This window comes from Dipteris shenzhenensis, chromosome 3, assembly GCF_047967505.1.
Source record: "Dipteris shenzhenensis isolate YYH24624 ecotype China chromosome 3, Dip_SZ_1.0, whole genome shotgun sequence".
In the NCBI taxonomy this organism is placed as follows: Eukaryota; Viridiplantae; Streptophyta; class Polypodiopsida; order Gleicheniales; family Dipteridaceae; genus Dipteris; species Dipteris shenzhenensis.
The window spans coordinates 29,975,956-30,003,067 of record NC_141598.1 but is presented as its reverse complement, the minus strand read 5'-3'; the positions used below and the strand labels follow the sequence as shown (position 1 = coordinate 30,003,067).

The following is a 27,112-nucleotide window of genomic DNA, read 5'->3' as shown; positions in this document are numbered from 1 at the left end:
GGTTGCTGGGAACTACAGTGGGCTAGTGGATGGGTTGGTTGGTTAGGTTAGTTTAGGTCTGGTTAGGTCTCGCTAGTTAGTGGATTGGGTTACTTTGCTAGGTTTAGTTAGGTTAGTGATTGGGTAAGGTTAGGTTTAGTCAATTTGGCTTAGTACTAACTAAGGTTAAAGGTTGGCTTAGGTTGGTCTAAGACAGTGTCCTAACAGTCCTAAAGGTCTAGGCTAGAACTGTACTAACTACCCTAAGTGTCTTAGTTGTCCTAAGCTTCCAAAAAAAAAAAAAAAAACCCCTCTTTTAGGGTACTTCTACAGCCCTATTTTGGGCCTTTCTTAGCCACCTTCGTGGCTCATTTTGAGCCCCGTTTCCAGCCTCTTCACCGAGCTTTCTTCGAACCTCTTCAACGACTGCTACTGACACCTCTCCAGCCTCTACATCGAGCCTTCGACACTTGGCACATTTTTCTTGTGTCACTCATGGCACCCAGGCGTGCACCCCGTCGGATGAGTCATCTCAGCACGGTGACGATGTTACTCAGCAGGAGCAGATGCCGGTCACAGAGGGTGCATCTCCTTCACAGCCAGTTTCTGCTATGCCTACCGACACACAGTTTCTAGATGCATCGGCCTCGATGCTTCAGCGGGCTTTTCAGCAGATGGGTCAGCAGTTGGGGCAGCAGCTCACCACTGCTATGGCTATGCACGATACAACTATCACCCAGATGGGTAAGAACATTGGGCAACAGATCACTACCGCCATCAATATGCACGATAAGGGTAAGCAGCCCGCACCCCAGCACGGGGATCAGTCGGATAGCCAGGGTGATTTTCCTGACCCACACAGGGGATTTATGGCTGATGGCCGTCGCACTTATGATGTTGGTTCTATGCATGCATCCCAGCATGGGGATTATGTTGATTCTGGTGATGCCTTGCCCGTGCTGCCGAGCACTTCTCTTATTGATTCCAGGCCTCCATTTGGCTCGCATATTTCATTGGCTGAGCCATCCATTTTGGGCCGGCCCATTGGCACATTTTTGCCAACGGCGAGTATGCCTGGATTGGGTGTTGGGTTTCAGGGGAGTTGGGAGAGGGGCCAGTCCTCTTCTCAACCTTTTTCTATGCCACCCACCCACCGAGATGTTTATGGCAGGCAGACTCAGCAGGGATTGCATGCTTCGATGACACCTCCTGTTAATACATTCAGTCAGACTCAGCCTGTGTATCAGGGAGGTAATGCTTTCAGTCAGACGCACTTTATGCATCAGGGGAGTGGTTCTCCTAACCAGCATGATGCTGGAAGTGGGCAGCATGCAAACATGGATGATATGCTTTCAGATGCCTTACGTTCATATAGGGCTTTGCCTGAGGATGTTCGTAATGAGATGCCCTTTTCACAGTATGTGAGCTTCAAGCGTGAGTATGCTGGTAGTTACTATAGGAATAACGCAGCCAAAGATGTGAAAGATAAAATCTCTGTGCATAAGTTTAAGGGTGACACTCGCACTCCCAATGAGTTAAAGGAGTGGCTCACGAAGCTTGAAGATTATTTCCGCTTCTACCCTAAGAATGATGAGGAGAGGATCATTTTTGCTGGCATGCATTTACAGGATTATGCACATACATGGTGGCGTTACATGCGAGAGTCACCTCAGAAGCCTACCACCTGGAAACAGTTCAAGGAGCTTATGGTCACGACCTTCGTCTCGGCCCTGATCCTTGAACAGTACCTTGCTGAATTCTATGCACTATCACAGACAGGTACGGGTCCAGGAGTACTTGCAGCGTTTTTGGAGACTTTCTTTGTTTGTACAGGATATTTCTGAGAAAGGGAAGTTGCTGCGTTTTATACAAGGCTTAAATCCCTCTCTAGCTGCTGATGTGAGAGCTCACAATCCTCTAACCATTGAGCGAGCAGCCCAGCTTGCTGAGGTGTTTGAGCCAAAATATGCTGGCAAGTACAAGCATGTGTCACATAGCTTCTATGGTACTGCTTATGATGCTGATAGGAAGACAAATTCTGCTGATTGGATTGATAAGAAACCAGCAGCTGCTTCCTTCCCACGATATCCAACGGTTTCTGGAAGTAAGATGCCATATGCAAAGCCATACAGGCCCATGGATGCAAAGACAGGTGTCAAACCCAGTGCTGGTTTTGACAAATCAGAAGTTAAACAACATTCCAGAGCCATAATGGATAGTAGGAAGAAGGGAAATTTATGCTTTAGGTGTGGAGAGAAATGGACACCTGAGCACCGAGATGTGTGCAAAATGAAGAATGTCAGCTCAGCCAAACTCAGCATGATAATTGAATTATCTGATGATGATGAAGTGGCTGATGTAGCAGACCCCCATGATGTCTCTCATGAGGAATTGACAGGAGCTCATGATGCAGATGAGTCTCCTGACACAGATTCCACAAAGGGGACTGTTTTTCCTTTTGATCCGGGTGGGGCTATTGAGCAAACCTCTCATGTGATGCATGAGATTGATATTCAGCCTACATGTAGCAGGAAAGGCCGTAAGCCAACACTCTCTGTGTTGGAGCATCAACCTACAATGCCTTTTCATGTCAGAGGTGATGCTAATGGTAATGTTCCTGTGGATGATGAACAGATTTATTGGGATGCCCAGTCTACACTGTATACCATCTCACTACATGCCTTGATGGGTGCCAAAAGTGCTGACACAATCAGGTTGAAGGGAATGATTAATGGCAGATCTGTCCATGTATTGGTAGACAGTGGTAGCACTCACAGTTTCATTAATTGTAGAACATTGCAAAGATTGGGATTAGTTGCTACAGAGATAGACCATGGTCTGAAAGTGGAGATCGCGAATGGACAGCACATGATCAGCAGACATTGTTGCCAGGATGCCAGGATCAAGTTTTCTGATCATTATGAGTTTGCAGGTGATCTTTTGGCATTGGATATGGGGCCCATAGATGCTGTCCTGGGTTGTGATTGGCTGAAATCCTTGGGGAAAATTAGTATAGTTTTGAATGCTTTATTTCTTGAGTTTTGCCACAAGGGTAGAACTGTTACATTGCAGGGCATTGTGAATCAGAAATTACAGGTCATTTCAGCAAGGCAGCTAGCTAGGGAGCTCAAGAACGAAAGTGCCATTTATGCATTGAATGTCTCTGTACCTCAGGAGGGTGGTATTCCCCATGTGGATAATTGTGAAATGCAGAAATTGCTCTTAGAATTTGGGGATGTGTTTGCTGATATGCCATCTCAGTTGCCCCCAAAAAGAGATGTTGATCATGCCATAGTTCTGGAACATGGCAGTAAACTAATAAACAAGGCCCCGTATCGACTTTCTAAGGTTGAACGGGAAGAAGTGGCAACACAGGTGCAGGATTTACTTGAGAAGAACTTCATTGATCATAGCACCTCGCCTTTTGCATCTCCAGTACTCCTGGTGAAGAAGAAGGATGGCTCTTTTCGTATGTGCATTGATTACAGAGAATTGAATAAGACCACCATTAAGAACAGGTTTCCTATTCCCAGGATTGATGACCTGCTGGATGAACTCAAGGGTGCTCAGTATTTCACGAAGATTGATTTGAGGTCAGGTTACCATCAGATCAGGATGAAAGAGGGTGATGAGCATAAGACTGCCTTTCGTACAGAAAGAGGATTATATGAGTTCAAGATGATGCCTTTTGGTTTGACTAATGCACCAGCTACCTTCCAGGCACTCATGAACAAGATCTTACACCACCTTCTTTTCAAATGTGTGCTGGTATTTTTCGATGACATTCTCATTTATAGTAAGGATGCACAGGAACACATTGACCATGTCCGACAAGTGCTAGAAATCTTGAGGATGCATCAGCTTTATGCCAAGGCCAGCAAGTGCACATTTATGGCAGAGGAGGTTGAATATCTTGGTCATGTTGTAAGCAGGCACGGAATCAGGGTAGACCCAGCTAAGGTGAAATGCATTAAGGAGTGGCCGTAGCCACAAAATACCACGCAGCTCAGAGGTTTCTTGGGTCTTGCTTCTTTTTACAGGAGATTCATTAGGCACTTCGCCAAAAGGGCTGCCCCTCTCACTGATTTGCTGAAAAAGGATGCCTTCCAATGGTTAGAAGCAGCACAACTCAGCTTTGATAACCTCAAGGATGCCCTTAGCAATGCACCTGTATTGGTGTGCCCTGATTTCTCACGGTCTTTCATTATTGAGACGGATGCCAGTGGCAAAGGTTTAGGGGCTGTCCTAAGACAAGAGCATGGTGTGATTGCTTTTGAGAGCAGGAAGTTTAATGCCAGGGAAATGAATTATCATGTTTATGATCAAGAGATGCTGGCAATCTTGCATGCTTTTGCAAAATGGGACCACTACGTGTACGGTAGCAAGATTAAGGTCAAAATGGATCACAGGACACTCAAGTACTTCTTAACACAGCCTAATTTATCCATGAAGCAGAAGAGATGGCTGGCTGCAGTTCAGTCCTATGATTTTGACATTGAATATAGAAAGGGGAAAGAGAATGTGGTTGCTGATGCCTTGTCCAGGATGTGGTCATGCAAACTGTCTGCCATTTTCACGCTTCATCAGGAGTGGATACTGGGATTCAGGAGGAATACATGCAAAATTCTGATGCAGCCCCTATTTTTGTGGAGTTACAGAGTCCGTCCAGCCAAGGACATGTTCGATTTCAGCTCCGCAACGGACTGTTATGGTGCAGGGACAGAATTTATCTTTGCCCGACTCCAAGTACAGGTTGATGGTATTATAGGAAATGCACTCATCCCCTATGTCAGGGCATACGGGTATCACAAAAACATATGAAAAAGTCAAGGAGAGCTTTATTTGGGATGGTTTGTAAGTTTGTCAGTGAATGTTTGCCCTTCCAACAAAATAAAGTGGACAGCCGGTTACCCGCAGGCCTTTTGCAACCGCTACCCATTCCTGAAGGCAAATGGACTCACATTGCCATGGACTTCATTACAGGCTTGCCTTCTACAGATAAGGGTTGGGATAGCATATTTGTGGTGGTTGACAGGATGACTAAGCAGGCCCATTTCATACCGACTAGGACTCGGTACTCCGCTTCACAGGTTGCCTGGCAATTCATTGAGTATGTGTTCAAGCACCATGGTTTTCCTCAGGAGATTGTCAGTGACAGGGATGCTAAATTTATGGGTCACTTTTGGCAGGAGTTATTCACTGCAGTTGGTACTTCCCTTGTGCCTAGTACTGCTTATCATCCACAGACGGATGGACAATCAGAGAGGGTGAACAAGTGGTTGGAGGAGTATCTAAGGCATTACTGTCATGACACGCAGAAGTCTTGGGACAAATGGTTACCATTGGCTGAATTTTGCTACAACAGCACCAAACACCTCTCTATTGGCATGAGTCTATTCGAGGCTATGTATGGATGCAAAGTGGGAATGCCTTCCAGGGTTGCAGACTTGGCTGTAAAAAATCAGCAAGCAAGGAATGATTTGGAGAGTATGAATGCCCTTCTGCAGTTGGCTAAGAGGAATATGCAGGATGCCCAAGCCAAGCAGAAGAAGTATGCGGATGAACAAAGGAGGTACTTATCTTTTGAAGAAGGGGATTATGTGCATTTACGTCTCCATAAGAATCGGTATTCCTCGCTCAAAGGTAATACCAACACAAAGCTTGCCCACAGGTATTATGGCCCCTACAAAATCATCCGCAAAGTTGGGCAGGTAGCATATCAGTTGGAACTACCCAGTACCTCCAAGATCCATAATGTTTTCCATGTATCCTTGCTGAAACCACATGTCGGACAGCATGTCCAGGTTCTTCCTGAGTTGCCTCCTATGGATGAAGAGGGCCACATAATCTATGTGCTGAAGCAAATCAAGGGCTTCAGAGATCATGTACTCAGGAACAAAGCCTACACAGAATACCTCATCAAATGAGAATTCTTGGCAACCCGAGAGCATTGTGCAGGACTACCCCTATCTCCTACATAGCTGATCAGTTTCTGTTGTATCCTCTCATCCAGGGCAGCCTCTTGGAAATTTTGAGGGCAAAATTCTTTGGGAAGGGATGGCTGTAATGAAGGTGGGAAAAAGATGGATTTTAAGGGGGAAATAGATGGGAGAATAGTAGGGAAATGTGGGAACTGTGGGGGACTATATAATTCAACCCAAAAGGATTGTAAGGGGCTATTGATTTGACGTCTAATCCACTTCTCCTTGCTTCCTTCATCACTTGTGTACTTCCAGTCTTGTTCTCTCTACTTCCCTCCCCTACTCCTTCTCTATCTCCCCCTGCCTTCCGTGGCTTTCTCTCACTTCCCCATTCACCTTCACTACATAAACAGACCGATTCAGTTTGTTTTACAGACTGGTTGGCCTACAACCAGCCTATAAAAAGCCCTCCCTGGCTCATTTGCCAGGGGAGTTTTTGGGCAGCCTTTGCAAGCTGCCTTCCCTGCTTACCTGTCCAGCCTTTGGGGACCCTAAAGGGACTCCTAACCTAGGCTAAGACCTAAACTATAAGATGGAAACACTTAACCTACTATTCTCCAGTGGGTACGAGTGAACAAGAATTGACTACTGACTTGACTTAAGGCTGAGAGACTGACCTACGTAGCTTGTGCCTGACTGTCCCTGGACAAGGATTCACAAAGGGGTCACAGCATACGACAAAATCTCCTATCTGGGAACTATAATGCAGTTGTCGATGTAGCCAGTGTGTCACCTAGCACCCAAGTGCAGGGGTGCATGTGACAGTTATGATCAACATATGTAACCTCTAACAACTTTCCAAATTTACGAGTAAAATGTCAGGTCCACACGTATCTTTGAAAGACTTGAGGAACTACCTGTGAAACTGAATAAGCTTAGTTCATTTATGATGGGCGTCTGTCTCAATGCATTGGCTATCATTTTATAGTTTCTTTCATAATATCTCAACTGTGGATGTTGAAGTCTTGCATTAATTCAGCCCGGCATGGCCTCTCAACCTTTCAATTCAATTGATTGTACAATCACTTGATACTCTCTTAGTCAAAGAGAATTTCACCCTTATAGTGCCTCCATGTTTCCAAAGCACAAAATATGTCATAGCATATGTGGTATATTTTTTCTATGCAGAATCTAGCTTTTTGGTTCTAAAAATACCGATCATTCTCTTTGGATAAACTCGGCTCCCATAGCTGTATCCTGCATCAGTTTTAAGTACAAAAGCTTCAATAGATCAACTATTTTTTACACTCATCCCAATTGCTTATCAAGTTTCATAGTCTAGATAATGGTACTTCTCTTTCCCTTAAGTTGGTTCGTCATAGTTATCGTAATTCTTCTATAATCTTTGACAAATCTCTCTCTCTCTCTCTCTCTCTCTCTCTCTGTGGAGGTAGACACATATTTTTGTATCAGGACTAGACACACCGTCCTTCATAACCTCTTTTTTGTAGAAACGGTTGGCTGGCCCATTTTGAGACCGCCACCGTTATGCTCATTGTATCAGTTATCTTTAGTCTCATAGACCTTCACGGTCTCCCGAAGACTTTAATAAACTTTCTTTCTTTCTTTCTCTCCTCCCCCTTGCAGCTCCTCCATCCCTCACAGCTCCTCCTTATGGGCTGCCCCTCCACCCTCGCAGCCCCTCCTTCGGGCTGCTCACCCGCCTACAGCCCCCCCGCCTACTGCTCACCCTCCTGGCAGCTCTGCCAGCCGCTCTTCCCCCCTACCTGATTACCCCCTTTGCCGGCTGCTGCCCTTGCACAGCCCCTCCACCAGCTGCAGCCCCCTTCTGCCGGCTGCTGCCCCTTTCTTCCGCCTCCCTAGCCTATTCTGCCCCCCTCCCGCCCCTTATAACTTTTCCCCTCGTTACCAGCCTACCCTGCTGCCCCCTACTCTACCTCCCCCTCCGCCCCGCCTATCCCTGCGCAGCCCCTCCGCTCCTAGCCTACCTCCACCTCCGCCCCTAACCTACCTCCACTTCCCTACAGCCTACCCCGCCCTTCTACCCCTGCCTTCTACTCCTACCCTCCCCCACCGGCTGTTCTAAAATCCCTCCCCCCCCTCTCTCATAGCTCTTTCCCGCTGCCCAACCCCCCTCTTGCATTGATTTTTCTGGGGGGCTGTTTTGAAGGGACTCCGGTATAGGTTGTTCTCCAACCTATACGTGCCTTGCAAAATAGAAAAGAGTTAATTAGTCAACATTAATTCAAAATGGGAAAAGGAGAGAGAGAGCAAAAGACATTGAGAAAGAGAAGCACAAGAAAGATGACATGGCTCACAAGAAGCAGTTAAAGCTGGAAGATGTCAACAAACGTTTTAACCGCAGCAGCGGGCTCGGAGTCGAGAGCACAGTGGTCCAGAAGAATTCCACATCAGCAGCGTCTACCTCAGCTATATCAGCAGGGTCTACATCAGCAGCATCCACGACAGGAGGTTCGATATTGACATCCTCCCTTGCTAGTCCGGACTCGCGTCACCAGATGCATCACTCATGTCGCCATCATCGGAGGTGACACATACATGCCCACTTTACGATTCAGCCATCCCTTCCGGCTTCGATTGGAGTCACCTCACCACTGCCTTAGTCATCCTCGTACCTCGCCCAGCTTACTCTTTTGCCACCTACTATTCAGCCCCACCCTCCTACATTTGTACCACACCCTTTTTTAGTTCCGGATCCCTTGAGGACCTGAGTTCCCACGAGCCGATCCACCAAATGTTTGGGAGTCCCTTCTTATGGAGATACACAGTATTCGAGCACGAGAGGTGGAGTTGAATTGCTTAGCACAAGAGCATGTGTGCTTCACCTAGTCGCAGGTTGTGTTATATAGGAGCAGGCCCGTGATATACAAGAGCAGACTGGGCTCATTCAGGGGCTTAGACATGATGTTTCGCGGCTTCGAGAGGAGGTTACTGCCTTACATATAGCCCCAGGGAGTACACCAGTGGTAGAGACATAGATTGCGAGTATGCAATTTGTAATCGAGGAGACATCCGGATGGGTGGATGTGGCAAAGCGAGAACTTGGGAAGGCAATCGTCTCGGCCACTCTCATGGAGCAACAACAGAGGGCCAGTAAGGCTCTGAACATCAGAATTCGTGGCATCCAGCGTATCATAGCTACGCTGATGGAGGATGCGACCACTTTTGTGGCTACCACCTTGCAGAGCACACGATCGAGATGGCTTGGCGGGAGAGACCCTAATCGAGAGCGGCCACTCATCATACGATTCCATGCTTGACTAGCAGTGTTACGACGTCAATCAGTCCTAAGGGACCACCCATTGATCTCCATGGACGAGGATTTGACACCTCTATAGGTGGAGGAGAGATGTGCCGTGATGCAGCAACGGGATTTGGCTCGTAAGGAGGAAAAGTGGGTGGTGGTACGGGATGGTCGACTGGTTACAAGCCCTCATTGGACACCGGCCCCTCCTCCCACCTAAGGAGGTAGGGTCTATGGGACTCAGGACACCGAGACCCTGTCCTGCCTATTTGAAACTGTAATGGTACCTTATGGTCGAAACCAAGGAATTTCTCAGAGTCTTACTCAGGTGAATTTCTCGGAGTCTTACTCAAGTCGCGACATAGTCTTTTACATAGAGACACACAAGAGTCAGAGCGCCCATTACTACACTTGGGAGACTACTTATAGAGATGAGGTGAGAGACACAAGTGGGGTACGAGGTTCAAGAGTAGAAGTACTCTACAAGTCGTTCTCTTCGGGGCGATCTCAGTAGAGAGGGGAGATATACATTTCAGGACTATCATGATTGGACATGTGATGTCCAAGATCTATGCAGCTGTATTGGATGCATCAGTCAGCCTGTTCGCAGAGATGAGAGGGCTCAGAGCAGAGGGTCAGGCCGGTTTCAGGCGAGACCATGGGACTATGGATCACATACTCACACTCAGGAGTGCCATTGAGGAGGCCAGATCATGGAAGGAGAGGGTATACTGTTGCTTTGTGGATTTCCGCAAGCTTTTGACACAGTACCTCGAGCTCGTCTTATCACACGCCTACAGACACTGGGATTTGATCAGGAGATCATCTGGGCAGTCATGGCACTGTATGAGAGGGTCTCAGGCCGAGTTCGTACAGGCGCAGGTTGGACAGATGAGATCCTGAGTACCATAGGGGTCAAACAGGGTTGTCCCTTATCACCGACCCTGTTTGGTCTCTACATCGATGAGCTTGAGACTTTCATGGGGACGTTCGGAGGGACCGGTTGCTCACTTGCTGGGATCATCATCAGGATTCTTCTTTATGCAGATGACGTGGCACTCTTGTCGTCCACACCCGATGGGCTCCAGCGACACCTGGATGCACTGCAGGCTTTTTGTTTATCTAATGATTTGGAGGTCAACCTTGGCAAGACCAAGGCCATGATCTTTAACACCTCTCGAGCAAACATGCAACGGAAACAGTTTACTTTTACTTTGGGTGGGTCACCAGTTGAGATCGTATCCTCATACACTTACTTGGGGGTCATCTTCTCCGACCCGATCTTCATGATGAGACCAGCGATGCAGGCCAGACTGAGCAGGGGATACGCCTCACTGGCTCGGCTAGAGAGACAGTGCTTTCACTCCCACTTCCAGGACCCTCGGACTAAGGCTCTTCTCTTCGACTCCTTGGTTCGACCAGCCGGTATGTATGGCAGTCCTTGTTGGGGGCCTGACATGTCAGAGATAGAGTGGACACGGGTGGAGCGCTTGCAGATCCTCATGCTCTCATGGATGATCCGGGGAAACCGTCTGTACCACATCACATCATTCAGGCCGAGTTTGGTGCCTCTCCACTCCAGCTAGATGCAGCCTTTCAGACCATGACATGTCTACACCAGGTTAGATCATATGGGGACTGCACATCAGGGAGACAGAGGTTGCCATGGTTGGCTCTCGATTTCTCCATGAGGTTGGCAGCAGAGGGAGACGAGCGATGTTGGTATGCACGGACTCACAGATGGTTTGTGAGACTAGGGTTCCACATCGATAGGATACCTCCTTTTCAGTACAGTTTAGATGCCCCTCTGGTACTCCCACCCACCATCCCGATTGGGCCACATACCAACCAGGTCATTCGAGAGGATCTCCTGCAGCTACACACCTTTAGGACCTAGTTGGAGCCGAGGGAGCTTCCAGTGAAGCTGAGTTTCTACAGAGATTACTGTCTTCACATTTCGGAGGAGGGATTCATCACACCACCGGGGTACACTGAGCTTCATATGCCTCACTCACTACGGATCTCCATCGGACAGTTTCGGGTATCATCACACCGCCTCCGCATAGAGAGCGGCAGAGCAGAGGGGATTCCTAGGGAGCATCGCTTATGCATATTGTGCGACTGTCAGGAGGTTGAGTCAGAGGAGCATTTTATTTTCAGGTGCCCAGTGTACTACGAGATCCGAGGTCGCTACCATTGCCTCTTCAGAGACGGCTCCGGGCTCCTTTCCAGATTCCTCGCCTACCCAGATCAGAGATGCCTCGTGGCCTTCATTCAGGAGGGAATCCGACATAGAGAGTACTTACTCAGGCGACGGGGCTTGGCCACATCATCAGACACCTCTCAGAGTAGGATCACATAGTTCTTCCCATCGAGTGACATTGATCGTCCAGTCTCTAGCCGTCGACGTGACAGAGACCCCGACCCGACGATCGCAACACGACACACGAGACATGGAGGGGACACAGATCACTCTGGGGGACCTCCCGTCATTGTTTAGATCCGGGATACGTCTCGCGGGAGTCACGGTGGCTTTGGTCTTGCGTCGAGTCTCGTCTAGGAGACCGAGACGCACGACACCCCTTGACGGGCGCAAGCGTCCTATCACCGGCTATGCACTAGCCAAGGGGACATGACATACGGAGGATTCCGCTCCGCTCCAGTCCTTTTCTTTTCATTGTTACGTCCAGATGTATTTGATTATGTATGATCAGACTTAGGATTCAGCACGGGTGATGATGCTCGTTTCAGTAGCTCCACCCTTACTATGATTTGTATCAGGTTTTCTTTCAGTCTCATAGACCCATCGGTCTTCCGAAGACTCTAATAAAATTTCTTTCTTCCTTTCTTTCTGGATTCAGATCCGGCATATGGACATCTAGGACTTGTTTGTTGCAGTTTGCTACTTTCCACCCGAGACTTCCCACTTTGTTGTTCGAGAGGAGATTGAGACGTCGCAGTATGCTATTCAAACATTGTAGATTTCTCGAGCCGCAGTCCTTGTTGACGACTTTAATGCGCGGACAGGTGTACATTAGGTGCCACTCCTTGATTTCAAAGATGATGCTATTCTATTGCTAGATATTGACTTGGAGGATGCAGGTATGATGCGAGTTTCAGCTGATAGACGGGCCCCGGTCACATCTAATAGACACGCATTGTTGGATCTGGGGAGGGTGCATGATCTCATTCTATACAATGGTCTTAGCAGCAGATGGCCCTCCTCATGTGGTTTCACTTGCTTCCCACATGGAGGGGGGTCCAACGTTGTGTATCATTGATATCATGGTTGCACCACCTCCTCCTAGAGCCAATCACACATACCTCCTCTTTCGTATCTCCACTCCCCGTCTCATAGTACCATCTACACTACCGATTTACTTACACCACCTACCACGACATGCATTTCGAGCGTAGTCTTTCACCTAGATACTCTACCCGCCTCTATACACTTTTCACATATATCGATTTCATACCCCTGCTAGAGGACCGTGCAGATTTGATTACTTGCTCACTCCCGAGGCTGCCCTTCATGCTTTCCCCTACCCTACTCGCCACTTGTCCACCACCACTTGGGATTGTCTCTTGTAATAGCTGGTATGATTATGAGTGCAAGGCTCTACACTGTCAGGTCAGAGTCAAGACCAAGCATAATCTTCCGAGCAAATCAGAGACGATGCGCAAGTATCGTGGATTGGTACACCGGAAGAAGCAAGCTTTTGTCTGCCGTAATGAGGAGTTACTAAACATCTTGTTTAGTAACAACTCCAAGGATTTTTGGTAGAGATTCCTGGAGTAACGGTCCCCTTCACCCCTCACAGACACATAGGTTTGGTACACTTATGCCCACACGCTATACGACATTCCACACCAGCCCGCCCCTAACGTCTACACGCATCGCCCATTCCCGCACACTCTTCACTAAAGGGGATGTTAAGGATGCTATGATGAAGCTTCATATTGGCCGAACGAAAGATCATGAGGGGTTGTGTAGTGAATTCATTGCATATGGGATGAATATCCTAGCCATGATCCTAGCGAAGCTCTTTAATGAAGCTGTTTGTCTTGGCTCCCACGCACTTGGATACTTAATACCATCTCACCCATTCACAAGGTAGGGGATCCCATGAGCTCGGAGAACTATAGGACCATCATGATTGCACATGTCATGTCTAAGATCTATGCATCAGTGCTTGACTCCGAGGTCAGTTGATTCGCAGAGATGTAGGGAGTCTTGGACTCAGAATAGAGGGGCAGACTTACTCCCTTCAGAGCTTCTCATGCTTCAGTGGACACCTCTTGGGAGATTTTGGCTAGCATTTCCTCTTGGCACATTTGGAGAGTCAAATGTACTGAGGCCTTGGATGGCACCCAGATACACCCATCACAGGTGTTCACGGGTATTTGGACTGACACGGTTCACACTTTGATAGCCATATGGGCTAGCATGCAGGGCCCTTCACGGGCAGCCTCTTCTAGAAGGACTATATTTCTTCGAGTTTGGAGGGGTTCTCCCTTTTTCTCGGAAGTTTCTACCGGATTGAGATGGCACTATTAGCCTCAATCCTTTCTTTTTGGCTTTTGAGCTTTTCGTGCATTGCATGATGTATCCCGTATGGAGCTTGCTCTAACGGTTTTTCTTTAATACTTAATAGAAGTCTCTTTTTGCAAAAAAAAAGAATAGAGGGGCAGGCCGGATTTCGATGTGATCATGGGACCATGGACCACATACTCACACTTAGGTGTGTCATCGAGGAGGCTATGGCATGGAACTAGACGCTCTATTGTTGCTTTGTGGATTTTCGCAAGGCCTTTGATATGGTATCGAGAGCCGCCTCATTAGACAATTGCAAGAGTTGGGTTATACTTTACGAGAGGGTTTTAGGTAGAGTCCGGATAGGGGCTGGATGGACAGATAAGGTCATGAGCACTATTGGGATCAAGGAAGGGTGTCCGCTCTCACCAACCCTGTTTGGCCTCTACATAGATGAGATTTAGACATTTATGTAGACACTGAGGGGGTTGGATGCCCATTTTGTATAGCTGACTTGCAATTAGTAGGTAGGGGGCTCCTTTTCGAATTAATTTTCTTGCCTCCACTGGTTTTAGTTTAGGGGGTGGTCTTCATGTCATTAAATACCCAATGATGTCTGCACACCAATCTGGAACAACATGTATTTGAAATAGCTCAACCTCCCCTTCCCAATTCCTCACCCCAACATAGTAGAGAACGAATATCTCCATGTCCCATAGTTGAGTTTGTATTAGCATAGGTTGACATTTCGTCAAGGTTTTGCTGATATCTCCAAACACACGACTTTGTGATTTGGTGGCCATTTCTTGTATTTGCTATGTCTACTTTTTAGGGATGGATAGTGATATCCCAAACATTGCACTTTTGGATTAGGCGAGCTATACTTTTCATTAGGTTATTACTAGTTTTGGCTTCTTACTCCATAAGAATGAACACTAGCTTTTGCAAGCTTTTAATGTCTTCTTGCATTGTTTCATGTATCATGTAATACATGAACATTATCTTGTTTTGAGCAAAAGCTGACCACCTAACCCTTTTAAGGCATGAAGTTGGGTTTGTGCCTCCTTCCATTAAGCTGAAAAATCATATTATTGGTATAAGAGAGGAGGATAAGAAAACGATAATATAGGTTCGTGTGTCTCTTTAACCTTCATGCAACTTTTTAAAATTTCCTTGCGCTTGATCCCAATAGTTCCCTTGACATACCAAAAGACTTTTGACTTCGCCTATGATTCCGGCCATTGGAAATCCTCGTTTTTGTTTTCTTTTCTACAGGCTTTCTTGTTCATTATAATTAAAACGTCTCGAAAATAACATTTTGGTTGTCTTTACTTCTCTTCTACCCATTTGCTGTTTTCCATTCCAGAGTGTGCCACAAATGTTACGAACTTCAAGACTAGCTATGTACTTGCTTGTATTGTTGTCTTGTCACTGTTTCAATACATGCATTTTGCTAGTTTTCTAGGAGCAATTGTTGGGGCTAGTTGACAGCCAACTTGTGTATGGTGAAATCATCAATAAAAGTAACAAAATAATAGAATCCCCCAAGAGCTGCAACCCTCATGGGTCCACAAACATCACTATGAACCAGATAAAGCTTACGTGAAGCACCAACTCTCCCATCCTTGGGAAACGCAGCATGGTGCATCTTACCAAAAGCAAGCATGGTTCACAAACATGTTTTGTAGGCATAAGCATTTTGGGAAGATCCATAACCATATCCTCCTTATATAACTTCACCAAGGCTCCAAAATTGAGGTGTCCAAACCTCTCATGCCACAAATGAGTATTTGCCATGGTAAGTAGCATTAGAACCATCACTTGAAGACCCATCACCTAAAGAAGAACTAGAGGCTGTAGGTGTAGCACTAGAAGTAACAGTGCGTGTAGGCTTGGCCTCAGAATTTGCAACAACAATGTACTTGCAATGGCAACTCTTTTCATAGTTTCCACATCAATTCCCTTTGAAGGTTGACTACGGAGCTGTGTATGACTTTATGGTAGGGACACCCTTGTAAGCCAAATCCTCCATGAATCTAGTGGGATGCCCCACCGACGGGGTTCTTAAATATCAACCAGAACCAAACAACGCTGTTGCACAGCACCATGCATAAGGGTGGCAGCTCAAAAAATATTACCATGATGAGATCGATGCCCAAGATGAGGAGCTTGATAAGGTGAAAGTAGAGCAAGATCCCTTGAAGGAGGCCCATATCTCAAAATAGAAGAGCTCTCAAATAATCACAAATCTACAATTCTGTGTAGTTACTCCTCGAAATCATCCTCAATCCTATTCATAGGGGGAGGCAAGTAGGCTAGCACTTGGTTGTCATTATTGACAGCCTCGTCTTGGCTTGCAGGCATGGGATAAGGACCACCACATAAATCTCCATCCCAAATGTGTGGTGCTATAAATATATGTGCCCCACAATCTTGACCGGTTCAAAGCAAGCATCCACAAGGATATCCTCATCCATGGACCTGGATAACTTGGGATGCCTATTCTCGAAAAAGGTCCCATCCACCACAACCTGTTTTTGTTGTCCTTGTTGCTGCCACTCTAGGGACTGCATCACTGACCTCAAAAGGCTGATCATGAATTTTTTATCAAGTGGGCGTGATGGTTTAGAAGATGCCAAAGACAGGGTGGGTTTGGAGACCTTGATTCTCCCAATGCAAGAAGGGGGCCTTAATAAATAGAACTAAGAGATTTCTTCAGTGCAGGGCTTTGCTTTGCAAATTCGTGGGCAATTAACTTTTGCTGTGATAGGTGCTTTGGAAAGATTTCTTCATTTGATGCATTGGTTTCTGTACCTCTCCTCAGGGTGGTGATTGGGTGCACAACATTAGGTGGATCTTTACGTCCGTAGACCTCAATATGCCTTCCTTTCCCCTTATGGCTGCCATCTTGAAAGCTTGGGGCAGATTTAGGAATTTTCTTTTGAGGATCCCTCCCTCCTCACAGGAAGACAATGATAAGCAACTAGTCATGTGGAATGATACGACTCTTAATTATCATGGCAAACCCCTTGGATGTTTCTGGTGGTCCACTAGGGAGAAAGGCCCCACTTCCTTTATGAGCTCTTAGAACGCTTTCAAAAACCTTCATAGCCCACTCTGAAGCCTCCCAAAAGGAAAATATACTAAAAAAAATGCTTCAGGTGATGCACAAAAAGGAGTCTGCATATGGTGGATAAGATCTGGGGGAAAGGGATGCAGCCACAAGCTGATTGCCTTTGCTAAGATCTTATACAGAGCACCCAAGAGAGTAGGTAATCAAATTTCTGCATCCCTCCTTTGGGATAAGGTCAATCAGACTATATTGTAATTGAATCAAGCATAGCACTACGTCACAAACACTCTGTAGAGTTGAGGTGATATGATCACAAATCATGTCTCAAAAAGTAATGAAAGAAAAGTATTGAAGAAAGCGGGGTTCAACCCACTTGAACCAAGATGCTTGCCCTTGTGAAGGGTAAGAAGAGTAGTCCTGAATTATAAATTCACGAAAGGTGCATCAAGTAAAGCCCTCATATCGAGTTTCACCAATACTAGAATAAATTGCCCGAGTCTCTCTTAGGCATCATCTTGTGGTAGGAGTGCCAAGGTCTAATTTAGAAGGGAGGCTTAAAAATCTGAAGTGATATGCATGACGGCATCAAGGTCTGACTGTAAAACCCCTTCAAAGTCAACTAGCTGAGAAACACTTTCTGTACTTGTAGGGCCAAGAGTAGAGCCATCTTGCAATTCTGGTTTTTTTGACCACATTATATTTGATTATTTTGCTCTCGATATTTTGTTGTCAAAGCTCTCTGGGTGCTTCACAAGAAATATTGCAAAAAAGGTTAGTGATGGAATAATAAATTGGTCTTTTGTGGAGAAGCACATAAGATAAAATTTTTCCCACATCGCAGCTTGGTGTTTATTCCTATGTATGGAGCATGATCTATGAGGAGAAGATTGCATTGCAGCAGAAACAAAGCCTCCTAATAATCAAGGAAGCAAGAAGAGCAATCTATGGGAGCAAACGACTCCTCTCATCATTTTAATTTCACAAAGGTAGTAACTGAAAATTAAGTCATGCTAGAGAAACTACTCTGGGAAACACTAAAGAATTCAAAAGTTGTTTTAATGCAGAATTTATTCTCACTACAGATGATCAAAGGAGCTCCATTGGTGACACACCTGAATCACATGCAATTGTTCATGGGACAGCTAGGTGGTTCGGGGTCAAGAGAAAAGATGACAATTTTAAAGCTAAAGATGGTTAAAATTTAGAAAATTAAACATAAGTTGAACTCTCCTAGATGTAGAATGAAGGAGGTAGATGTGCAAGTGGGAGAAGGTTTGTTTCTAACAAAGATGCACAAGTAGAAGCTCAAGGGTGGCAAAGTAGGTATTTGGGTCTATGACTATATTGTGTTATGTCAACTGTAATATAGAGATCATGATATAGGGAGGAAACGATGAGAGCTTGGCATTGTTTGCGAGAGTGTGACATTAAAGGATGGGACATTAAGTAATGTTACCCCATCACAAGGCTAAGGTTATACTTAGGCTTAGGCATTGGTTATGGGGTGCAAATGAAGGCCCATGAGAGGGTCTATTAAGTGAAGGTCCTTAAAGGACTCATGGCACTAATATATGATCCCAAATGGCAAGCACTAGGTCAAGGGAGGGTTCTACATAGTTCTAAAAGAGGTTGGTCACGAAGGAAGAGATAGAAAGGCCGACAAGGCGAGAAATAGGATCAGTAATGTGCAGCAGTAGGATTGTGGAACCTATGGCTAGGTCGGATCTGAAGAAGAAGCCCTTAGAGATGTATGAAAAATTTGTCGCATGGGTATGAGGGAAATTCCTTTGGCATGGAATAATCAAGACATCTAAGATTATGTATTGAAGTTTCAAAATTGGACAATGTGCTTACAAGTTAGCTCTACCAGGAGGACGTAGAGTATATCCATTTTTCATGTATATAGATTTAAAAGGAAACGAGGAGATGATGATAGGAAATGAAATCCTAGTTGAGCTCATTCAATCTATATCTTGTCACATGAACCAGGGAATTCTAGATAGACAAGAAAAAGACAAGATGTACAATATGTCAAGAATGTCTACCTAAATGGAAAGATAGACTTGAGGAGAGTTCAGCATGGGAAAGGTTAAGCAATCTCCAGAAGAGGTTTTCCATTTTGTTTTCGAGGATGCAAACATTTCGTAAGGAGAAAGGAATGTTATGTTAACTATAATATGGAGACCACGGCATAGGGAGGAAACCATGAGGGCTTGACAATGTTTGCAAGAATAGGATATTAAAGGATGGTACATTAAGTAATGTTACCCCACCATAGGATTGATAGGCTTGGGCCTATGGTTATACTTTGTGCTTAGCATTAGTAATGAGGTGCAAAATAGAGCCCATGAGAGGTCTAATAAGTGAAGGTCCTTAAAGGATATGTAGCACTTCCCAAATGGCAAGCATGAGGTTCAAGGGAGGGTTCTACATAGTTCTTTGATTTTTTTTTTGGCAAAGAAAAGACTTCTATCATGAAAGAAACTCCAAGAGCAAAGCTCAAGGGAGAAGTACATCATGCAAAGCATGAGCAAAGCTCAAGGGAGGAGTACATCATGCAAAGCATGAGGAAACAAACACCTCATAGGGCAAAATCAAGACCTTGTAAGAGAGCTAGAAAAAATCCAATGCCATCTGAACTATTCGGAGGACTCTAAGAAGAACAGGAAAGCCACTACACCCCCTAAGGAAAACAATCCTCTTGGTAGAGGCTTCTTAGGAAGACCCCTGCATGCTTCCTCAAATGGCCACCAAGGTGTGTACAATATCTGTCCAAATTTTGGCCAATGTGTGTGCAGGGTGGACTTGAGAATCATCCAAGGCGTCTGTGCATTTGGAACTCCAATATGCCACGCTGATACGCTCTCTATAATTGAGGAACCCAAAGAGGAAGACCACTGCATATAATGAGAAGTACCAAGTTGTTTGCCATGATCATCAAGTATACTATTATTCCACATGATAGGTTACCTATAAATCTCTTCCCGAGAGGAAGGAAAACTCTTAGAAGAGTATTCTTTAACTTGGCCCAAGCTTTCAAGATAGCAGACATAAAGGGGAGGAGGAAGCCTTGTGATAGGCAAAGATCTACCTAGTACTATGCATCCAAGCTCCACTTGTGGAGGATAAGACATTACTATTGACCTTTTGTATGTAGAGGATCTAATTGTGATAGGACGCAATGAGAGCTTCATCAACAAGTTGAAACAAGACTTATCTGTAGAGTTCGACATGAAAGATCTTGGACTTATGCACTATATTTTTAGTATAGAGTTTTGTAGAGACTCAGACAACTCCTTCATGAACTAGCAGAAATATGTGGATAGTTTCATAAAAAAGTCTCACATGGAAGATTGCAAGATTGTAAGCCACTCCCATGGAGTAGAGTTTGAAACTACTAAAGATCCAGAAAAGCCTACAGTCAATGACAAGTACTATTGGCAACTCATCGGATCTCTTATATATTTGACTATCACAAGGATAAATATTAGCTATGTAGTGCATCGAATGAAAAGATACAGGTTCCCATCTTGTCAAATGTCTTGTGACTACCACCTTGCATAATAAGGCTTTGCTCTGTAAGTCTGGATCTATTATGCTTTGTGTGATAATGCGGTTGTTCTGATTTGTAGGTTGATCTGTGTAATGTTTTGATCTTACCACCTTTGTGGAAGTTGGTTTGCATCTGCCAGTTTCTTGTGAGTATTTCCAATGTGGTAGATGTGTCAACGGCCCTGAGTGGAAGTGCCTATTTTTATGAGAGTTCTCGTCCTATGGAAATAACATGAAATGTTTCCATGTAGAATTTACATGTTGGGCTGCTCTTGTTCTCGTCATTGGATGGGCCACTGTTGTGCGGTGTAGCTCATAGATCTTTGTGGATTTGCTCGCTCCATGTGGGTAGTTTTATTCATAATCTATTCACTTTGATAGGAGGTCGTACAAAAGGAAAATCTTAATTTGCCCTATAAAAGTATAAAAAGGTATTCTTCCCTTCATTCATTCTTATCTCAATCAATTGGAGAAAAAGAGCAAGAAGGAGCAAGAACAGCAAGGATCAAGGAGAGTCTACATCCTATCTACAAAACCTTCAGCCATGTAGAAGAGAAGGCGGGTCGAGAAGACGAACGGAGCGATTAGTTGAGCAAACCTTGAGCTGTGCAGTAAGTTATAAGCTAGTTGGCTTATGTTGCATGGCGTGGAAGGTGTCCAAACACTTGGTATTATCCCTTACTAATTTGTATGAGATGCTCTTTCTTTGTGTGTGGAGAATCTACTTGTGGTGATCTCTACTGTAGGTGGCCGTGGTTGTTGCAAGCTATGGCAGAGTTTCTGCTATATGAGTACATTGAGCCACTTGGTGAGCTGAGGGCTTGCTATTAAGTCTGGATGATGGTTTGGTAAGTAGCATTGTGGTGTGCATACAGTTCGCAATGGAGATTATGCTCTCCAATTTCTGCATGTAATGGTGGTAGTCAAGGCTTTGTAATGAACAACAAACATAGTCGGCCAACTTTGATTGATATAGAGATGATTTGAGTTGTCATTCTCCATCTCACAATTCTGGTTTTGCCACTTTCACAAATTATTGACTCCATTATGCTTATAATTCTTCTGGGTTTATCACTTATACTCATTCCGACATAAAAATATCCATGATACTAGGGTCAGCTTCTTTTGCTTCTAGGCTTGGCTATTCCTATGATGGTTGATTCAATATACTCATTTTGAAATCAAGGTACGGTGGGGACAGGTGCACAGTTATCTTGACCTTCAGTTAGCTAACGCTAACTTGGTTGTGAGCTCTATACTTCCAGAAAATAAATTCCGGGCATATCTGATACCCTGAACAGAGACTATGTATATTCAAAATGCAGTATTAAGATTTGACCTCCTACGGGAATATGTGTCGACCTGGTCAATGAAATTGTCTAGAGTCATGTGTAAGTGAACCTGTTTTGTTGATACTTTTGTCCTGACTTAGAATTTGTGTTGGCAATGTGAAACTTTGTGCCATTAGGTTTTCAATACAATGCAAAACAAAATGTTATGTATTTTTTTAAATTACTTTTCTTTTACAAAATGTTATAATCAATCCTAATGATAACAATCAGGGGACACTCTCCTAAGGGCTCTAACGTCTATCCTACAGGTTTCTGTAAGCTTGATGTTTTTCCAGCAGTCTCTAGCTCTACCTTTTGTGGCGGAAATATTATTAATTCTGCTACGATATGAGTTTCGTGTTCAGTTGCAAACATTGTGTCTGCATGTTGAGGCATACATTTGCAAAACGGTTGCCAAAAACCCTTTGCGAACCTGGCATTTTTTTTGACCCTGTGGGATGTTTGGTTTCCCCAAGAATAAAAACTATGAGGACTATCCAAAGTCACATCCTTTTGTAATATTAGCACCAAACAGATGTGGGTACAGTTCCTTATCCCTGCAAGCTGCTAACATCCATGCATGCTTAACCTCCACACATTGTATCCACTGTTTCAACCTGTTCAGAATATTCTATAGATATTTAATATTTGCACTTATACTAACCAATGTTTGAACCTGGCTCTTTATGTAGATGTTTGCAAACATTTGCAATGATTTCTTTTTTTTCACAAGTATGTTTTTGATGAATCCAATGTAATTTATATCGGATGAATGCCAAGAAGGTAATACCTCATAACAAGAGATTATGTTTTTCCTCCAGGCTGAAATTTTTCGTAATATTGAGGGATGATTGATGTAATTAGGACGTAGACACTAACATGGCATCACAAACTGATTGTATAGAGGCGATTGTCATGTTGCATATCTGGGTTGAAAGATAAGGAACTATTTATGCAATGCCTGCCAACACATCAGCCTTTTGGTTCATATATATGACTGTGTCCATGCGGATATGTGTTCTTAAACAAGGTGATAAGAATCCCTTAATCTATGATTCTTTCCAGGCAGAATGGTGGAGCCGCCACTCATGTTGTAGATGCGACGAGTCTGCATAAAAATGTGCATTTGATTAATGTTTAAAAGCCTTCAATCTGGAGATGTAAAGATCCTATCTCATCACAGCTCTGTTTCTAACAGGGTGCGTACCAGAAGACTCCATAGGATTCTTCTAGGTGCAATACAAAGGATTTATGTTTTCATACATTCTAATGTGCACATGTTTAAAAAAGGATGCTGGAAGTATTGCCAAGAAGTCTGGTAGCCTGATTTTAGGTGCCACTGGTTACTGATTTGTATGTTATGTCTGTCAATAGGCTACAGCATCCTACTTCTTTGACGTTTCTGGATGGACCCACTCATGGACATATCACCTCACCAATATTAGCCATCACTGAAGGTTCTCAGGTTGTGAAATGCGCAAGGAAATAAGTTAGATCTCATCTTGTGCAGCTTATTTGCCTTCTGCATACAGGTTCTAATTATACGTTCTTTTTGCAAATCCTCTATCAATAGCTAGCTAAATTTTCAATGTCCATCATAAATTGTGGTGCAGCTGAGCATCTGGGATCTGAGAGCTAGCGCGAACGGTGGCTGTATGCAACGAATATTGGGTTCTTCATCATTGGAACCACTGTATGCTGTGTGCAGCTCTTCCAATGGATTTGTTGGCACTGGAGGAGCTGAGCGGTGTGCTGTTATTTTTGATCAAAAGAAGTGAGTTATCTCCAGAACACCTCAATCTTGTTAGCTGTTTTGAGGTTCAATGCTCACCTTTGTGAATTGCAGGATTTCAAACAGTTTTGCATCCCTGCTCTTATTATATACATTGTTTGTCTTTGAAGAAAAATGATTTTCTGTACGAAAAGCCATATTGTACACATGTTTTGCCAAGTTTCGGTCAAACATTTTCTTGCTTGAAATGTGTTGGGGTTTGCTCACTCCTGAAACACGCTTTTTTGTGACTTTTGTGTGTGTGTGTGTGAGAGAGAGAGAGAGAGAGAGAAACTTTTTGAAGTCTTTGAAAGACCGAGGGGCCTATGAGACTGGAAAACAACATACAATGAGAAAAACCTATACGGGTGGAGTCATATAGCGGGCATCCATGCCCACGAATACAAATATCTAAAAAAACCCCATTGAAAAAAAGATAGATATACAATGTGGCGTCAATGTGATAGTCCTTTGTATGCTGTCTGAGGGACCAGATCCATTGGCCAGTTGAGAATGCATAAGATCTCAGCAGATGGTGGCGCCGGTGGAGGCTAGCGTCGATAAGAGATAAAACCTGTGATAGAGCGCTGCTGTCGATCCACGTGTGTGGTACTTTGTGGCCACCTTGCATTAGCTCTCTGTCAGACAAATGCCACCGTCACTCTAATGGGTTGTGTCCTTAGGTGTCATGTGCATGGTGTACCTAGGGTTGGATATCAAGTGAACGTGGGTTACGGGATAGCGTAGGGCTGGATGGCTATTTTTAGTTGAGATTGCTATATACTTCATATATAGTGCTCGCTTTATATAGAGGGAGCCATTCATAGCATCATGCTATCTATAGTGGGTTTCCTTCTATATAGAGGGAGGGCCAGTGCTATTGTGTAGGTCAATTCAGCACTCCTCAACTAATGGATGGGGCTTGACCCAGGCCGAGACTTTGGCCATCTACATGGCGGATCATAGGTGGTGTATTGAGGGTCCTCTAGACGGGATTAGGTGGTATGGAACGCTTGGGTTAGATACCGGCCTATGGATGAGTCGAGTTGTAGCCCATGTGCTCGGGGGTGGTCGGGTGGATCGAGGCACCTACACTTTGATTTTGGGTGGATTGAGGACGAGATTCCACTTCAATGTTAGGGTTAGATCCTACGGGGTCGTGTCATTTGGTATCAGAGCCGCCCTTTCACGACTGGTAGAGAGGTAAAGTAGCGCAAGAGATTTCTAGGTACAATTCTCATATTTGTGTAGGATTTTGAGATTCTCCTTTCTGTTCAAGACGAATATATTGGGTTGGTTGTTATGTGCTGGTAACTAGTGAAATCGCTGGATTTCTTTGGCTATTTGAGATTCCCCGGGGGTTTGCCTTTAGGAGAAGGAATTCGATGTTGGATTATTGTATGAGAATCTGGAAATCGTTTATCAGCCAGTTGTTTGAGGAAGGTACCTAACGTAGGAGATTCGATGAGGTCGATGGATGATGCGATTGCATGAGCGCTTGGTAAGGTCTTGCGATGGGGATGATAAAAGGGGGGGATTAGGCCATATTGGACTGGAGAAGCTGGGTGCAATTATCTAGGGCTGGATTGGGCTGATTGAAGATGCAAGACATGGAATGGAAAGGAAAGTAGAAAAGCAAGACTAGGAAAACATAATGGAACTGAAATAATGCTAGAAAGAAATGTACAACCAAGCAAAGTACTTACATGATCAAGAAAGGCTTGAGGCTTGATGATTTGACATGAGAAAGTACAATGCCTTTATAGGATAGGCACACACACTCTTTTTTTGCCGAAAAAACAGTGCTGATTATATTACTTCGAAAACAAGATACATGAGGTCAGCTTTGCAACTGACGGGTCTGCGTTCACAAATCAGACGCAGCCCAAAAAGGAAACAAAAAAGTAAAGCTCTCTCTCACGGAGGCGAGTGTGAATGAACAGCCAAGGAGGTGGTGAATAGCGCCACTGAAGGCCCTGCGAGGTATGCTCGAAGAAGAGGCCCTGTGTGTCCCAGTCACGGAGGAAACGTCTCCGCTTCTCCCGGCCAGCCCAGGAGTCTCCCTGTATCTGGTCCCACTGGCCTCTGAGGGTGTGTATAATCTCACTCCAGATGTCGGCCATGACCTGGGCAGTCGAAAGGGAGGTACCACCGAGGATCTGCGCGTAGCGCGAGGTCCAAATGTGCCATCCTACGATGTTGCTAATAATCTCCCAGACTGGTTGCCTCTCCTGAGATCCTGTGTCAGCCTCTGTCAGGTGCGGCGGAATGCTCTCGAGCGGCTCCCAAGTCCCTTGTGTGATAAGGAACGTGGGGTCCTGCGGACATGCCTCCAACAACTGATGAAAGCCAGGTGCGGTGCTGCACCAGCAGAACGCGCCCCAAGTGATCAAGCCCAACTCCGGTGCTGCGCGAGTAAGAATCCCGAATGTCCACCTCCACACTTCCTGGGCGCGAGTGCAGCTCCACAGGCAGTGTTTTGGTGACTCCTCGTCCTCATGACAGATCTGACAACGTCCATCCTGACCAACCTGCCGCAACCAGCTCCCCACTGGAAGACCTTTATGAGCGAGAAGCCAAAGGAAGTAGGATATCTTCCGCGGCCGCCAGCTCTCCCACAAGGCCTTCCAGAAGGCCTGCAAAAATAGCCTGGAGATACCCTGAGCATACCAACTGGGCCGCTGGGTGGGTGGGCGGCTCTGTATCCTCCCGAGAACTCTCCTGCCCAATGTCGTGCTGTAGGCGAAGAAAGAGGTCGGCCCCTGACCTGTCACAATCTCTGGCCATCTCCACTCTCCTGGGTCCCAATCAAGCTCTGACAAGGCCCGCCTCTCCCAGAGCTAGAGTCGCCATAACTGCAACTGATCCTGCTCTATGCTGGGATCGGTCCGCCAAACCTTCCCCACAAGGCCTACGACCCGAACCCTCTGCCATGGGAGTAGGGGGTCGATGAGCACATCCTCTCTCCTGAGTCGGCCGTCCCCCATAACCGTGAAGAAGGAAACAGAGGTGTTGTCCATCCGACCTGCAACCACCAGTGGGATGCCACGGGGGGTGAACTGTCCCAGCCAACGGTCGTCACCAGGCATGAGGATCTGACTCTCGGGTGGAACCAACCAACCGGCTGGAATCGCTCCGTCTAACTCCGTGCATCTCGCCTGAGCTCCACGGGCACCTCCAGCTGCGACTGCTAGAGCAGCGGTCTCCAAGTGTCTGTACGTGTCCCTTTAAACTCGAAGGGACCGGGCTGGCTCCCGCATCCAACCGTCCCACCTGATGTGTGATCTCTTCCCCAGCTGAAGGCCCTCGACATCTCTGACCTGATCGTTCCAGATGAGCGGCTGGCGATCGATCTCCTCCTGACAGCTAGGAGGAGTCTGTATGAGACTGAGGCGGAGCCGCCTCCAAACCATGAGAAGGCTACAAACGAGTGGGGAGCGGGGCTGAGTGAGCGGGGCAGAGGTGAAGATCCACCTGAGAGACGATAGCCACTCTCCACCTCGGCGCGGGACACAAGAACCGACCCCCTGCTGAAGTAGCATCTTCCACGTTTGCCCCCTTGGGGTCAAACCGCGGATAACCAACTTGCCCAGCAAGGCTTGACTCTGAAGCTCAGGATCGATGACCTCCAAGCCACCCTCAGCTTGCGGAAGAATGATTGTCTG

At 45.5% G+C, this 27,112-nt stretch overlaps 2 protein-coding genes across 5 annotated transcripts in view; both read left to right on the top strand.

Moving 5' to 3' along the window:
- Nucleotides 1-27,112, top strand: part of LOC147903638 (uncharacterized) — a 143,107-nt gene that overhangs the window by 35,762 nt on the left and 80,233 nt on the right. For all 4 annotated transcript variants that reach the window (XM_087372898.1, XM_087372900.1, XM_087372897.1 and 1 more), the window contains exons 7-8: nt 23,051-23,141; nt 23,290-23,450. In XM_087372898.1, coding sequence (XP_087229024.1) covers nt 23,051-23,141; nt 23,290-23,450 — 252 coding nt within the window. The remainder of the gene's footprint in view (nt 1-23,050; nt 23,142-23,289; nt 23,451-27,112) is intronic.
- LOC147903640 (uncharacterized) lies at nt 2,254-23,026 on the top strand. The gene is made up of 2 exons (XM_087402280.1): nt 2,254-3,423; nt 22,967-23,026. The coding sequence occupies exons 1-2, from the start codon at nt 2,269-2,271 to the stop codon at nt 23,024-23,026; spliced, it is 1,215 nt and encodes a 404-aa protein (XP_087258406.1). The 5' UTR covers nt 2,254-2,268.